The sequence below is a fragment of the Pocillopora verrucosa genome, chromosome 4 (assembly GCF_036669915.1).
Source record: "Pocillopora verrucosa isolate sample1 chromosome 4, ASM3666991v2, whole genome shotgun sequence".
In the NCBI taxonomy this organism is placed as follows: domain Eukaryota; kingdom Metazoa; phylum Cnidaria; class Anthozoa; order Scleractinia; family Pocilloporidae; genus Pocillopora; species Pocillopora verrucosa.
The window spans coordinates 26,016,661-26,033,951 of NC_089315.1; the positions used below are offsets into that span (position 1 = coordinate 26,016,661).

Below are 17,291 nucleotides of genomic sequence, written 5' to 3' on the forward strand. Positions count from 1 at the left end.
CAATCTCACCGCGGGATCTTATTTTCTCTCACGAGATCGTGCTACAGATAAAATAGCCCAGAAACTTTTGAGTTTTACCACATTTTGCTATCGCCACACCATCGACAGCTCCAATCACACAACAGCTTTACCGTCAACAAAACGATGGCATACTTCTGGTTTCGCCGTGCTGACAGAATGAAAAACCACTTCGCCGTGATTGTATTTTTGTTCGGAACTCTAGTTAAGTTGGGCCATGTTTGTAAAGGTAAGAGGAAACATGCAATTACTCAACATGCGGCTCGGTGCAACAACGCGCTGTAATTGTATCTCGTCCTAATCGTACTTTGAAAATTGCCAAACTTTTGTGGCTTTCTTCTTCACCTACAGCGCGAGGAACGTTCTAATTGTTCTTTGCGAGATAAAGAATTTTTTTATTTGCACCAACTGTGTGAGTAGTATATGTTTTAGAGACGAAGGTCAGATATGGTTATTGTTGTAGGACGGCGTCTGTTATCCATATGCGGCGAATGAGAGGCATCCTTCGGCTTCGTCAAGCACCAAAGAGAGTTTCGCTGTATGAAACTGATTGAAAAAATTCTCCTTTTAAAACTGTCTGGATTCCTTAAAAGTCAACACATCGGAGACATGTTGAAAAGTTTTTTTCAATAGCAGAAACATTTTGAGAGTAACCTCCATGATCCTGTAGAGAGCATTTAGCAGCTCAACAATTGCTAACGAATTACGTTTCTTTGTAAGTTGGACACGTCAATTTTTCTGCATATGTGCCCATCATACCCTCTATGATATTTTATTTTAATTCCTTTTTCGTGTCACTCAAGTAACAGTGGTGTTAAAAACTCTTTCCCAGCTCAGGAAGCTCCCGAGGATGCAGAACTCAGGCTTCTCCATCACCTCATGGAAAACTACTTACAAGAGAAACAAATTCTACCCACGCAAAACAGATCTGAACCAGTAATTGTTACGTTCGACATGGCATTTAGTCAGCTCGTCGACTTGGTGAGTAATTCCAAAGTCATCGTGCTTGGTAAAACCGTTTTCTCCCATGATAATTGTTCTTTTTCCAACTAGGGTAACGTTTAATCTTACATTGTTATTTTTGGGCTGGAAAACGTATTGATTTTAGATGGCTCTACTGCCCTCTATATTACTACCGTTACAGTTAATGAGAAATTGATGATTTTGACCGTACTTGTTGGCTAAAGGGAACAGAAGTTACCCTATTAAAGCCGGTACGTCAATATTGATTTAAGCAAATTCGTACGCAAAACAAACTTTCGTGGTGAAAAACATTATATCTTCTATCATCCAGGAGTGAATCTGCTTATTGTCACAGGATGTTTGCGCCTATGTGAGACATTTCGCGATTTTCGACTTGTTCATGCAATCTCTATGTTTCCCGAAAGCCTCGATCCAGCTCAAAGAAATCAGGTGTTGTTCACATTGCCCTTTGAAGAAAAAAAAAAGACGGCAACTTACTAGTTAAGATTTTCTCTTGCTGTTGTTGAAATTAGCAGGTTAGATGACGTACCTACTTTCTGTGCATGGAGTTTTAAGTGGAGAGATGCCCGCAGATACGGCTAATTTCCTACATTTAACAGATAAAGAAGCTTGAAATATAAAACACGGTGGAAATTTAAGACCACCAGGGAAACTTAGAAGACATAAGCCGCAATGATCGTGTGCTTTATACTTTTCTCCACCGTTCTCGGATAACCTAGATATCACGGGTTAATACATACCTTTGGCCTCTTATCTTTTCGATATATATTTAATTATTTCAACCATAATGACAAGATACACCTTTCAGTGTTTCCGCTCCGAAAAGAAATGCACAGATTGCATTCATGACCCGAGCCATAATGGATTGTGTAATAACAGTTTCTAAATCTAAAGATTATGAACAATTAGTTGAAACTCATTAGTTCTTGTTATCTATTCTGATGTAAATTGATAACTTATCAAAAAGCCCTTTGCCATCTGTCATCCATGGTCCTGAAAAGTTATTTACTCGCATTTGTCGTTCTTTGAATATGGATGGATAAACTCAAAGCTTGCACGAAAAAATCATAAAACCTTGTGAAAAAGTTAGGGGTAAAGTGAAAATGTTTTTAAGGGACGTAGTTGATGAAATGAAATGGTTATAAAATCTGACAGTTCCCTATACTCTGTGTTTTTGTAAGCTTTTTCCCTGATCGTGACCACTGACCAACGAAAGTATCTCATTGATTCATTCCGAAGGTAAGAGTTAACAGAATACAAAAGCTTGTGATTTTTCGGGTAAAAACATTGACCACAACAGCTTTGTTTATAATTTTTGTCATGGCCTACCTTCATGATCAGTTTCCTTTAGTACTTGAGTAACAAGTTATTCAGTTAAGTACTTACACAAATCCCTCTTGTAGATAATGACACATTTAAGTAGAAACTAAGTCTCTCGAATAAGAACGCGCCACTTTACTCCATGGGAACTCTCTTAGTCTTTTCGAGAGTCGATGTACGTTACCATTTAACTATATTTTCCAAGGAACTCGAGGTTCTTCACATAAATACAATGTCCTCTGAGAAAACTCACGTAGATAATACTTAACATTTCCAACGATTAGGTGCTAGATAAATGGGGTATACCAACCAAACTCTCTAATGTGGTCACTTAATGAAAGCTATACAGAAAAATTCATATCAGTCTTCAATGGCTAATCTCCCAAAACGTCATCCAGCCAGTTGTGCGGTTTCAGAAGTGAAGATGTAAGTTTATATTTTACAATCTGCAACCCTAGGAGTTGGGTTTTGTGCCATATTATGTAATCCCAGTCATACAAAAGCCAAGGACATGAACAATTTCAGTTTGTCACATTTCGAGATTCGCATGAACTGCTTTGTCTTGGAATATTAATTACAAACTATTTTGATCTGATGCCATCTTGTACGGAGTATTATTTTTCGTTTCCTTCTTGAAAACGGGTCCATCACTCGACAGGACCTTTGTAATCTATCTTTAAGACTCATCTCTAACGGCAGCCTATGGAATTTCTCTTGATTCCTGTCTTTGCAATTCAACAACATTCGCGTTTTAGGCGTTATTTACGGGGTACGTCAACTTAAAATTCTGAGCTCTGCAGATGTTGTTTTAAGATCCCTGGCCCCTAGTCTCCATGCACTCATTATATAGAAGTTAACTTATTAACTCAGTGGAATTACATGTAACAAGCTGTGCAAACTGTTCCTCGATGTTGTCGTCTTTTAGAATTGTTTTTCTAGTGAAGACGAAGGTGATAGTGTTTCTTTCTATGTAAAAAGGATCTATCCGTACTGTTGTTGTGTGTTGCCTCCTGCCGTTTGCCTAAATATTCCCAAAAGATCATACTGAAAGAGATATAACTTCCTGTTGTGAAATAGGTTAATTCGCAGCATATCGCCTTAGCCATCCCAGAAAAGACGAACGCCTCGGTTAATTGTTTATTCTCAAGCAAAGCACAAAGCTAAAGGTACAAATGTTTATTCTGTGTTTTACCCTGTACTTCTATCCATGAAACAAATTCAAGAGAGGAGATCATAATTCAGGCTTACATAATTAACGTAGTTTAACGTGATGGATTCTTAACGCGGATTACAAATCGGTAGAACTATTTTGAAGCTGCAGCCATAGAGTCACTGAGAGCTGGCACACAAAATTCTTACTGATTTCTTCCCTTAACCTACGGCCATAGAGCCTTAAGAGACTAGCTGTGACAACTTTCTAGACCTTTTGATCTTCAGGCAGCAGGTTCAAACTCGCCGGTCAAAGGGCCGCAATCAAGGTTCATGATCAGGAGAATTTACCATCTGTGACTCAAGATTAAACGAGATTGGAAGTGTTGTGATGACAGAGATGTCTTTTCTTCTGGATTCGTGAACAATGGATTTTCATGAACAGTTTTCAGACACTTGTTTATCTTTGATTACGTAATATGCATTTGAGTAAAAAGAAAACAAAGGTTTTTTTTATTTTCCTTGAACGGAGAAGCAATACGTCAAGGAAATGACTTGAACATTTATTCACCTCATTATAGGGTTTCGAAATATTTAACCTATAACTTGTCACTCGCCAGTCTGTGAGGTAGATACGTCCTTGCATGCGAACCTCATATTTTCAGCTGTTTCAAAGCTGCATCAACAAAAGTGGTGTGGCTATTGATGAAAAAATGCCACTTGAGACAGGTTCTTAAAAAGAATTACTCGTCTTGTCATGAAATAGCCAGGTACTCGTGAAACATGCCCATATTTTAAACAGCGAGATTCTAGGTGTTACGAGAAAACCCGAAAAATTGCACTGCCGGGAAAAGTTGACGGGGGAATGATGATTTGAAGGAGTGTATCTGTCAGAGGTCTTCCCCACAAGCCATTGCAAGAAAGGCCCCATCTTGGTTTAACTTGTCGCCGAAATTTTTTTACCAATTTGCTCATGACATGTTACAAGTAACAAGGACGTCTGATAGACCACATACTGTGACATTTTCGTTCTTAATAAGCTAACTGAAGTGGCTAATGAATCTGTAGAACACGGCAGAGTAATTTGATTTCCCAAGATAGTAATGATGGCACAATGAGAGTCGATTGTTAAGTACTGTGATGGTAATTCTATTTTTTGCATCCATTAAAACCCTGAAAGCGCTGGATGCATATCTGTACACTGATTAATCCTGGTTTACAAGGAGATGGTAAACTTGAAGGTTTAAATCAAAAGTATAACGAAGACAAAAGTTTCATTTCATCATTTTAGTTGGTTGGTACAGCTATTTCATACAGATTCTCTTTCCTTTTCTTTTCTTTTCTTTTTTTTTTCACCTCCGTTTGTGTATTCGAATTATAGAAAAGAGCACTCCAAAAGCTGCGTAGCCGAGAGCAGCATTTGCCCTCGCTTCGAGCTCTTCAAGCTTCCTACTCTGAGCGATATTTGCCTAAGTATGAATCAATTGTCGTCTATCAAATAATATAAGAACAGAAGGAATCTGAGTTCGTGATACTTTGTTCCTTTTCCAGCGGAAAAAAAAACTAGCTACCTTTGCAAGCATTCTTTTACTGTTTGGAGGCAGTTTTAAAACGTGAAATTGGCTCTCTGTATTTGTGATCTTCCCTGCACACATGGTAAACATCAAAAAACTGTTTTAAAACTTTCGGATTCTCGCGCTTAAAATGCTTACAATGCATTGAATTCCCAAAGAGAAGAATGGACAAAACCTTGAGGTGTTTTTAAAGTGGCGATATTTTCGAAATATTCGGAGAATTTATACGTCTCTCTTGCGATTCCCAATATATTCGTTTTACTTTTCCCTCTGTTGCACTTTTAATTAGAAGAACACACAAACATTAATAATGGACCATGACATCGATAATAAGTGAATAATGCAAGGTTAAATGATGAATTGAAAAAGTTGGAAAGGCGCACCTTTTTAAATCATTCCAGGTTGCAAAACTTGACGGTATCACGAAGAGGAATGGCTGGATTGTCTGTACAGAATGCGAGAGTTGTTTTGATGTTGCAGGGTGACTATTTCAATGTTTCAGAGCTGAAACTTTTCGAAGTGAGGAACACCTCAGCACGCAAATTTAAGTTTCGGGTGCAATTTAAAAACTTCTTACTACTCCATGTTTACGCAAACAAATTTAAGTAGTTAATCTGTATGATAAACAATATAAGTTCTCGGGTTGTTTAGTGTAAACTATTGAGCGTGTGTTAGCTTATCTCACGAGAAAGGAGTATATTAGTAACAGAACTGCCCGTTATTACAGTTGGTCTGTTCCTTTACACTGTAAAACGAAAAAAACTCTTAACCCAGTGAATCTGTCTCAACTGGTGCAGGATGTTGTCAAATCGAGTGTAGCTATTTGGTGTCTAAATGAACATTTGAAAAGACGAGTTACTCTTAGCAGCGTGTGTAATTAAAACTGACCATATTGAGAATCGCTTGCTATGTTCACCTTTGTTTGCATTTCACCTTTGCTGTTTATCACCAAAGTACATGTGAGAAAATTACATTGCTGCTTTCAAAATTATCTTAATCTTCTTAACGGATGCATAGCTGAGAAAGCAGTGAGACAACGAAATCCAAGATCAATTACCACACTGATGTGCCTTAGTTCAAATCTAGTTCTGTTATATAAATATCCTTTTCAAAGTGTAAAAGTGTTTCAGGGCAACCCACATGAGTTCAACATAGCTTTGGGAAAATCATTTAAAGATTCTTGTTGACCAAGTAGGCGGTCCGGTCGGGGATAACTTTGGCTTTCTGACTAACAATGCGTATCATAAACGATTATTTTTTCTTACACCTTGGCCTCAGTGGAATTAACCCCTCAGCTCCCAAAATACGTAACTGTTGAATCTTTGTCAACAAAACCTGGGTTTTTGCAAAACATATTTCAAACCGGTTGAAACCTGATCATGTGATTGAAGTTGAAAGCAAACATCTGATGCGATAAACGGCATGAATTTTCTTCAACAAAAGTTAGTTCTCAAGGAGAGGAAAGAAGTTGTTTTTTTGGTGAATGGGAAACAATTCATTATTCCTCTCTGAATGTATCGGATGCCAGTAAAAAGAAGACAGACATGAGAACCGATGGGAATGTCCAGACCCTGGTCACAATGAAGTTCCTACCCGAGGGGAGGTCACTAATTAGATCTAATTAACTCACGGCCATCTATTATTTTCTTTAATTTTCCAGCCAAAAAACTTGTGTAACACCCAAGTGAGAATAACACTGGAGAATGAAGCTTCATGTGAGCCCTATTTCGAAGGGGATGTCTCTCTTTCTAGTTTTAGTTCTTTTACATTCTTAGAAATCCAAGATTTTGGAAATCACCGTTGGCGTGTCGTAAATTTTGTTGTCGTTGACATCTCCTGTGGTCTCTAACGAGCTTAAAATTTATCCTCTGTCTTACTTTATTACCTCAGTAGCGATAGAAAAATACTCATAAAACAATACTTCCGAAATGCAAGAGAGAATAACGCTAGAGAATAAAGCTTTCATATGAGCCTTTTTGTGAGGCAATATCTCTCGATCTATTTTTAGATCATTCATGTTCTCAAAGATCTAAAAAGGTTTTGAGAAATTAAAATGGCGTGCCGCAAATCTTGCTGACTTGGACTACTCGTGGAGTCTCTTTTCGTTCCCCTGAATTTCATGGGTGAGCTCCATAATTATCATCTTTCCTATTCCTATACGCTGATCCAAGCTCTACACAGGGAACGTGTACATCTGAACTTAGTAATGGCCTTGCTCACCACAGAGTTCCCTGCAACTCAGTGGTAGAGGTTCAGAGAGCGGAATCCGATTCCGAGGAGGGACGCGAGACTTTTAACCAAGTCCCACGCTCGCGGCAAGACGAGTTACACTATCCGTCAAACATTCGTCTGTTGTCGTTTCAACTCATAATTTTTTCCTTCCCACACAGGATAGCAAAGACCAAATCATGACCAGCAACATTTGGGTCAGACAGGTATTTTTGACTATACAGCTACTCGTATTTTCATTGTTTTTTATTTTGTAACATATCGCACAATTGAACAGAGAAGTACCTGAATAAAGAATAAAAAGAAAACAAAAAGACAAAACAGAACCAAAAAAGGTTCCTCAAAGATGAACCAGCGCGTTTGATTTGCGCTGATCGTTGTTCGCTTTCTTAACGTAGCTTGTAAAATGTATCACTGGAGCTCAGTGTTAAGACAACATAAAAAGGGATTAGAACATCGTAAAATTACACTTGAGTATAGCCAGTATTGCTTTGCCTGAATGGAGAAAAACTTACTTCGCAAGTCGATCATCTGGCAACTGAAAATTCTGAATTCTATTCTCCCGATGACAAAAAAAGAGACTGAAGCAGTTGAAACTGACACAAGTTGAAGTTTGCTTTCATTCTTTAGTTTTGGAACAACAAGAGGCTTACGTGGGATCCAGCAGAGTTTGGCGGAATCAAAGACATTAACGTCAATCCAAAGATAGTTTGGAAGCCCGATATTCTTCTTTACAACAAGTAAGAACAATCATGCACGGTCTTTTCATACAAAGTCTAACTTACTTTCGGATCAGTCACTTGATCAATTCGCTAGGGATTAGCATTTCATCTTTGTTTGGAGAGTTTTGCTACCTGTGAAATTTAAACTTTTTCCTCGTTCCAAGCAGTAAAAACGTTGTAATAATGGTGATGATTTTAAATTTTACAATCGCCCCAATCATGGGGAAAACAAGGAACGGGCTGAATTACTTGACCCAGGGACCAACGGAACCAGTCTAGCGTCTTAACCACTTTTGCACAATGTCCCAGAGACCTTCCGCTTACCTTGAGCTTCTTTAACTATAGTGCCTAACGTTTTATAAATATCACATAAGGAAGTTCGACCTTCCAATCCAATCTGCCGGATTCTTTGCTGGTTCAACCCTCACCCTTTAACCCTAAAAGTGACAAGCATCTAATATCTCCTTACAATATCACCCTAAATGACACATTAAGGTAAGGAGAATAAAGGAAATGGTCACCAACTAGAGAAGCTCTGGATTATAAAACCAATTCTCCTCATCAGCACCATAGTGAATGCGTAGGGAACAGCATGGAGAATATGCATACTGATGCAAGGGCGGAAAGGGTTAAGACATTTTCTCGGTCGGTCGGTCGGTCGGTCGCTCGATCACCCTATCGGTCGTTGTGTAAGTCTGTATGTAGAAAGTTTCCCTTCAGTGCACCACTCAGAGGGTATGTCTAATAGTCACGGCGTCACCCCTTTTCGGGGACGACGATCCAACTACAATTTGCTCCACTCCCAACCAGTGCTTCTGTCGGTGGTAGCTTGCTTGCGAGGATCAATTCTTTACTAGTATATCGTCTGCAGGTAAAATTATGATTTATTGCAATCAAATGAGTTTAAAATTGTGAAGAGAAGTACACTTCACACTTTATTTAATGATTCCTTTTTATACTTCTTCATGCTATTTCAGCATTAACGGCGTCGGAAGAGAAATGTACAACTTTGACACTATGGTTATCCTGCACCACGATGGTCGAAACGAATGGTTTGCACCGACGGAAATCAAATCCATTTGCAAGATCGACATAACGTTCTTTCCCTTTGACGAGCAGATTTGTTTACTTACTTTCGGATCATGGACCTACAACAGCCAATTCCTTGACTTGGCTCGCAAGAGCGAGACTGCTGACCTGCAAAAGTACACCAGTAATGGTCAGTGGACATTGGTCTCCGTAAATGCGACGCGAAATGTTGTTAAATATAGCTGCTGCAAGTATCCTTACGTTGACATAACATTTAGGGTCCACCTTCGGCGGCGACCGTTGTTTTTTGTTCAGAATTTGATTCTACCTTGCATTCTTTTGGCCACTTTGACAGTGTTTTCTTTCACGTTACCGCCAGGGTCCGGAGAAAGAATTGCATTGGTGATTACTCTCTTACTTGGCCTCACGGTATACATGCTCATTTTCACCGAGAACATTCCAAAGACTTCAGAGGTACTACCTCTGATCAGCAAATTTTTTATCGTGATCTTGTTTGAGGTAGCCTTTTGTTTGATGGGAACGTCGGTCACTTTAAGGTTTTACCATTTTAGTGAGCCGGAGAGGAGAGTTCCCGCTTGGGTGAATTTTTTCATTGTTGGCTGGTTGGCGAAACTGTTGAGAATGAAAATGGCTGTGAACTTGTCAGAGAAGCGATACGGCCACAATAACATGATTTACCCTAAAGGTCGATTGAAAGGTACATTGTGGCATCGCCTTCTGGGGTGTAGAGCTAATGGTACCAGCTCCTTAAACGACGGTCGAATGCAGGGAAAAGTCAAAGATTCCATGGATGAAGAGCTGGAAGAAATAACGGACAAACTCTCCGACAATCCTAGTAAAGCCGTCGAGAAAAACGATGAATCGATGCAAAATAAAGAGAAGTGGCATTTCGCTGCCTCCGTGATTGACAGGTTTTTCTTCTTCTTTACAGGGGTGGCATTTTTTCTTTCCGTGATCATTTTCTACCTCAAGATACCACACTACGATAACGAAAAGAACTTTCAAGACATTCAGACCGGTTGAACATAAACGAGATTCTGAGGAATGATCCCTTCGATTTACAGAATTAGATTTTTGCTTTCCTCTTTTTACTTTAATTGACCTTCCAACATGCTCAAAAGACTGCTGACCAAGGCGAGTGCATGCCATTTCTTTGAATCCTTGGTGTAGAACGGGAGCCTTTCCACAGGCTACAATTTAATTAATGTCAACGCTGGTGGAGTGTGAACAAAAAGTACGCAATTTACTATCTTGAAGAGGCAATTTCCGCCGAAAAAGGAGCACCGCATTTTTTTTTTTGTATTAATTTTTTTATTTTAAATTTATGCTTGTGTCGAGGTATAGCGCCTTGATTTCATTAGCACATATACCTAATCGTTGTAAATATTCAATTTTTATAGTTTTTGGCACCGAATTCTTTGAGTAGCAGTTGCGAATGTCCCAGAAAGCTGCTCTTTTATGTTGCAAGTAATATTATAGCGGATCATAGTTCTTAGTTTTGAATTTTAGACTTTCTAAAAGTGACCAAAGATTGTGTTTATTACTCTTGTCAACGTAATTCAGTTTCTTGAGCTTTTCTCTAGATTCTTTGTCTGTGAAAAATCAATCCACTCTGTGAATTTTCCAATCTTTATTGTTATTTTTTTTGCAATTTCTACTTAGTTATCATGCGTAAGCCGAAGAGGAGAAATCGGTCAATTTTAATTTTTTCCGCGTTTTTATAACCTAAATTCTCAATCTCCTTTTGTGAACTATTTGTCTTTCTGTAATGTTTTAGTGTTCGTTATTTTTATGTACACGATAGTTCGATGTACTGTTGAGTTGCTAATTAAATTTGAAAGGTAAAGAAAAACGTGCTTTGCAGATGTGTTTCACTAAAGGCGTCAAATGTGACGGTTAATCTTCTGCTATGACATCCAGCTAAAGAAAAAGAAAGTAACGACCATCTAGAGGCCTCTGTGTTCGTAAAAATAATCTCTTGCGCTCCCTTGGTTTAGCGTGCCTCACATGTAATCTCGATTACTCTCAACCTATCTTTTTTGCTGTCGTCCAATCCTACACATTGAAAGCCAATCTGGTGCGTTATCGTCCATCCTCGAGCGCATTTCTGGCATCTTTGGCAGTCGCAACTTTTGTCTTGCGCCCTGTTTCCCTTGCATGCACTCTTATCCGATCTTTTGCGTGACCTAATAACCACTAGAGGTGCCCAGCAATCTTGCGTGACCAAATCAAACACTCTCGCGCAACAACTCTGGTGAGCATTTTTTTTAATCTCTTGCTTTGTCATGTTTCATGTCTCACTCGTATTGTTCCAACTCCGATCTCTCGAGGTTTCGTCTAGCCATCCCATCTTTGGTTCCCTCATGCGCTCTCGTCCAATACAGGGTTTTTTCACCCAAACTCATTTGCTCTCAACCAATCCTCTGCACCCTCGTCCGGTCTCGCGTACTTCCATTTAATTACTTCCATTTAATCCTAGGTGTAGAGGTTCTTATCAAATTTTGTGCGCCCACAGTCAATCTCCCGTAATCTCGTCCAGTCCCCTGTGCATTCATTAAATCCAGCGAGCAATTACAAAGTCAGAGTGCGTTCAGCTGCTCTCAGCGAATCATGCTTGGGTGGGAAGGAATAGTCATTAGAAAACAGACCCGATGCATAGACCGTTCTTATTCAATAGCATACTGCACTCCCGAAGTTCGTCTGTAACATTTTAATCCAAACTCGCTTCAGTGGTCGAATCCCTTCGAGGTATATTACACCGGAATGATCCCTACTGAGACCTTTGCATGAGGAGGCTTCTGTAACACGTTCCTACTGTAGTCTGACCTTGATTAGAGTTGGAAAATTCAGTTCGACTAATCTAGTATGTATCACTCATTATTCAATTAACGCGACCATACACCGTAAATTTTCGTAAACAAGACATTCGTGACTTTATCCTGTACCAATTAAGCTAACACAACGGAAGTGGTTACCACAATGCGGCAATTGTTTACTGAGATTGAGTTTAGTCTTCTAGAAAGCAAACAGGTGTTATTATGTATCAACATCTATCTTTCACTTTTTTGTCCGGCACTTGCTACGGTTTTGGTTTTGAAAGAGACTTCAGTAATCACCTGAAAGCGTTTGAAACTGTGTGAAAAGAGCGTTTTTTCCTTTATCCATTTAAGTTCATTTAACTCTTTAACTCCCATGAGTGATCATGAAAGAATTTCTCCTTACAATATCAATACACTATCAAGCAGACAAGTGGTGAGAAAAAAGAAAAATATCAATTAGGGGATTACTTGTTGATCCAATACCAAATTCTCCAAACTAACATCAAAGGAACTATATGGCAGACAGTTAGGAGAATTACTGATGAGATCTTGGGAGTTAAAAGGTTAATTAAAAAAATTTCCTCCAAAGTCGGATTACAAAATTATGTCTCAGGATAGAAGCATTGTGTGGAAATAAGTCGGTTATTTATAAACCAGCTCTCCTTTTATTCGGCATCGCCCGAGTAACACTTCTGTCCGGCTGTTGCGTGCATCTGTTTCAACTTTGCATAAAATTGAGACATAAAGTGTAACTGCATAGAAATTCAGGATGGATTTATTCATTTTTATATATTTGAAAGTTCCAAATGCTGGAGAGGACCGACAAAAATTCACGATAATCAGCAATTATTTAGTCAGAATTCCTAACCCAAAAAAACCGTAGGAATGACACAAGCTGCGTTGCTTTGTTGAAGCAAAAAGTAGTATTCGCTATGAACAGTGTAGAGCTTGAAAGAAACATTCCATAGCACTCCAGGACGCGATGAGGTATCAAAAAGAGATGGGAAAGTCTTCTGTTTTGGTATTTGTAGGAAATCAACGCGGAAGATTAACACTGCCTTTATTCTAAAGTTACTACAATGTTACAATTCTACACTATACACATACGAAGTACAAGCAAAGTCAGGTCAGAGGTTTGTTTCAGAGATTGTTGCCTCGGTAATTATTCTAAACAATCATTTCGTTAATGGAACGGTACTGCGAAATATTTTATCATGCAAGTGAATAAGCAAGTTTGGTCTTGTTGAGATTGATTCAAATACGAGAAAGTTGTGGTAAATTTAGCGAAGAGTAAATCAGACGAAAAGAACTTTCATTCAGACAATGTCCATTAACCTTTCATTATAGTCTTAAAACTCTCTGGGCTTCATTTGACTATGAGAGCCGTTTCTTAGCTGAGTTATGCTCCCTTCAGCACTGACTAACGATGAAGGCCGATTTTCGACACATTGGATCGAGAGCGACAAAGATTTTGGTTACTCTTGGTACTTGCCTGACAATAAATACGGTGTAAAATATTTCAGCTATGTGTGGCTAGAAATTTAGTCAACCAAGCCACGTCACCTTGACCTAACCACGTTGGCAATTGAAATCGGCGTCAAACAATTCCAACTGTTTGTTACTTGCGCTTGATCAGAGCACCTCCCACCGAGGGTACATTGACAATTCCACGTTTCCGTGATCTTTTCCTTCAGACATGGACACTTTGACATCTTGCAACGAGACAACGGGAAAATTAGCAATAGGTAATATACTTAATTGCAGCACTACAGTTCGCTCTCTCTTCTACTGCACAAACGAAAAACTCTCGGGAGTTTATTAAATTTCTGTCTTTGCTTTGGACCCTGATAACCCCTGAGATGGCTATCGATCACTGAAAGATCACGTTTTGCACAACGACCCATCATCTAAATTACTATATATATTTATGCATGCTTAAACACTTTTTTGTAAAATTCCATTGGCTATGGACCACTGTAAGTGTCTTTTTCAAAGTTACTCGAGCACAGTCACCTTGGCCCTCTTACCAAAGTCATGTTTTGAAACATTGCTATAACAACTAAAAATTTTGTAAAAACCACCTTTGCTAAATATGGTATTTTAAAAAGATCAAAATGTTTGCATCCTATATGTTCGACAAGGTTCAGCATTTAGATATTATACATCTAAATATTTCTTTCCAAAGGCTCAAGAAGAAGAGCGCGATAAGCTACAAGACGAATTCACAGACGTTTTTGTTTCTAGAGTTTCCGGAGTTACTGAATCGTGTAACTGAGAGTGAGTAATAAACAGATCTAGAACAGTCTAGAAAAGTTTTCTTTTTCTTTACCGAAGATTGGCACAAACACTGAAATTTTTTGGACGTAGGCTGAGTCCAAACTGACTTTCTAAGTCTACATAGTCAGGCTTTGCGCGTGAAAACTGGAAACGCTGTAGCAAACATGCCAACAGGAGAAACATTTCTGCCTTAGCCAATGAGCTTCCAAGACAGCGTCGACTGCCAATCGAAAAAGGCAGCTGAAACTTGGTTTTTATATCGCAGACCTCTCCGTTTTCATTCAGGAATCGGTAAGGATTGAATACATGAGGTTCCTGGAACACGCGTGGGTCATGATTCACTGCCCACAGATTAATGACAACGAGCGTGTCCTTTGGTATCGTGTATCCACTAAGTGTTGTTTTTGCAGCTGTCTCATGAGGCAGAGCGAGTGGCAGTACAGAGGCAATGCGGAGAACTTCCAATACCGTTGCTTGTAATAAAGGCATGTTTCGCTTATCTTGGATTGTGGGAAGGAGATGCCGCCCAACAGTGTTATCCAACTCTCTGTGAAGACTTTGCTGTATCTCAGGGTTGTTTACGATATAAGCCATCGCCCAGCACAAGGAATTTGAGACTGTCTCCAGTCCTGCACCAAAAATATCGGCTGATAGCATTTTGACAATTTCTTCCTTCCCGTTGTTGGGTTGGTTCTCTTTTGGTGAAGAATTAGGAAGATCCGTCGGCTCTTCCAAATCTAAATCCATCTTTATCTCTTCGTAATATTTACTTTTAGCTTCATCCCAAAGCTTTGCTAAGCTCAATGCAATGCAATTTTTATCAGTAGCCTTTTCTCCAGACGTAGTGTTAGTGTACACTTTATCAACGAATGACATCAACCCCTCGATTGAGCGTTCCACCATGGCCACCTGTTTGCGAATAAATGGTTTAATCCAAGGAAGGAAGTCCACCAGGCCGCAAGCTGCGCTGCTTTCGGTAAACTCGCTGGATTCTTCAACAAGCTTTTGCATTTCTTCTATGAGCTGGTCGACATTGCAAGGGTCTTCTCCAAACGTAAAGTGGAACATGATTTTGATAACAACCTGTTTAAGGTCAACAGAAGGCTGGAATGTTTTCACTTCTTTCTCGGCCAGACTTTCTTGGAATTCCAAAAACGCATCTTGCACAATTTTATTGAAATATTCTTGTTTGTCGAATGCAACTTGGTGAATTGCTCTTAGGGCACATCTCTTCCTGAGGACTTGAGCTGAGCAATGTTCTCCAAAAGAGATACTCGTTTTTCTGACATTCTTAGCGGCGAACAACGGTGGTCGATTGGACAACTGGCGAGAATTTTTCAACAGTGCTTCTCTGACCACCTCCTCGCTGTTCAACACCACTGCTTTTCTGGAGCCAAACTTTAAGGAAAACACATCTCCGTAGACCTTGCTGAGCTCAGTCAATGTGATATGCGGCGAGGAGCCAAGCTGAGCTAGATTTCCAAGTATTGGAAGGCCCCAAGGTCCTGGAGGATAATTTCGTAGCTTCGTCCATCGGTAGAAAAGGACGCTGATATAAGCAACTGAAAGAAGCAAGGCAACCAGAGGCAGGATCTCAGCCAGGAAATTCAAAGCCATCAGAGACTTTTCAAGAGAGGAATAGCTCGTGTTAGGTTTCCGCAACTCGTGGAGGCGTGTGCGTGTTCGACCAGCGCTTAGTGCTGTTATTGCTATTGAAGCTAATCAAGTGTGAGAAGCAAACAATGAACAAAAAAGCCGAACTTTTCCCATTGCCAAGGTCAGAATATTAATCCCTTTGGGAGAACTAAATGCATACGTAATAATTTACGTACCGAAAGGCATGGTGACAGCAAACCTCACGCTATAACAAAATGAGGCCATTAATCTGGCTTATGAATCTCAATGAATAGTTTTGTACGAACTAACTCTTAAGAAATCATTTCTACTCTGAACAGCAATGCATTTTTTAGCACGAAAGTTTAGAGAGGAAAGAAAATGACAAAAAAACAGTTCATTATTTCAGACACACGTAAAACTGATAATGTTTGTATCATGAAGCACATATAATCACAGCGGACACAGAGAGAAAATTTCTTACATGCACCGAGTCAACAGGCAGTTGATTGAAAGGAGAACATGACAGTCCTCGATTTCGGGGTCGGCTCACTAATGCAAAAGCTCTTCCCTCAGGCAGCAGGAGACTCTTTGTTTTTTCATTCAAATTTCGGAAGAGTCAAGCTCGTTTTATTGTTCTTAACTTTTCTTGTTCAAAGCCGGAGAGAAAGTTTGGGTTTAATGTTAGTTGAGACAAAAAAAAACTAAGAAACTGAGAAAAGCCATGATGCAACTAAGGTTAGTGAGGTTCTCAGGGAAGTCGTCTGTTATGATTTAGTATCTCGTTGTATTTCTGTTCGTTTCATGCCGTAGAAAACAAAATAAGCCAAGGTAATATGTTCCAAGTATGTTCTCAAATCGGGAAGAGTTCTAGTAAAATGAAAATTTTTCCGTCTCTTGATGATTCAAACCGAGCTACAACCAGTTTCTATCGCAGCCATCTTATTTAGATAATTTGGTTTCATCAACTGAAGTGATAATGTAAAAATCGGCCACCGTAAAGAGTTTCTAAGCTGACGTCTCGAGCGCTAGCCCTTCGTCAGAGCGTAACACAGTTTCTTGAGAAACTTGCCCCTTTAGGTTAAGCTGTAGAATACCCTGCTACTCATTTACATGTCACTGAATAAGAATAACGTTTATTGTGTTACGCCTCGATCTTCAAAGCTTTCCGACACATGTAAATGAGGTGGACGAAAGTGGCGGAGTAATCTGCAGTTAAGCCCCAGTTTCTTTATTCTTCTCTCGTAATTAAACTTTTGCTGCTCGAACGGGTACGTATTTGTAATGCACTTTCATTGGTGGCAATTTGAGGGAGATCGGTGGACTTTTGTGGAGTTTATTGGCCTTCAACTGGAGACGGTTGGTGCTCCGGACCGGTCCAGTGACCTGCCTACCCTATTTTTATAGTACACAAAACGCGATACAAAATGTCCGAAAGCGATAAGGCGGAACTAGTAAAGGTAAGGAGACATAACAAGCTTTATCATTCAGCTGCAATAAGAAGAGTTCAAATAACGCGTGAGTCGAAAACCCCA

At 39.4% G+C, this 17,291-nt stretch overlaps 2 protein-coding genes across 2 annotated transcripts; one reads left to right on the top strand and one right to left on the bottom strand.

Annotated features, from left to right (window-relative positions):
- Positions 1-100: 100 nt before the first annotated feature.
- On the top strand, positions 101-10,317 carry LOC131779313 (neuronal acetylcholine receptor subunit alpha-10-like). The gene is made up of 5 exons (XM_059095856.2): positions 101-247; positions 851-999; positions 7,436-7,480; positions 7,905-8,014; positions 8,974-10,317. The coding sequence occupies exons 1-5, from the start codon at positions 145-147 to the stop codon at positions 10,067-10,069; spliced, it is 1,503 nt and encodes a 500-aa protein (XP_058951839.2). The 5' UTR covers positions 101-144; the 3' UTR covers positions 10,070-10,317.
- Positions 10,318-12,920: 2,603 nt separating this feature from the next.
- LOC131779322 (cytochrome P450 1A1-like) lies at positions 12,921-15,862 on the bottom strand. Its single transcript, XM_059095865.2, has one exon. It carries the CDS (start codon positions 15,757-15,759, stop codon positions 14,191-14,193), a length of 1,569 nt encoding a protein of 522 aa, XP_058951848.2. The 5' UTR covers positions 15,760-15,862; the 3' UTR covers positions 12,921-14,190.
- Between the last annotated feature and the right edge of the window lie 1,429 nt (positions 15,863-17,291).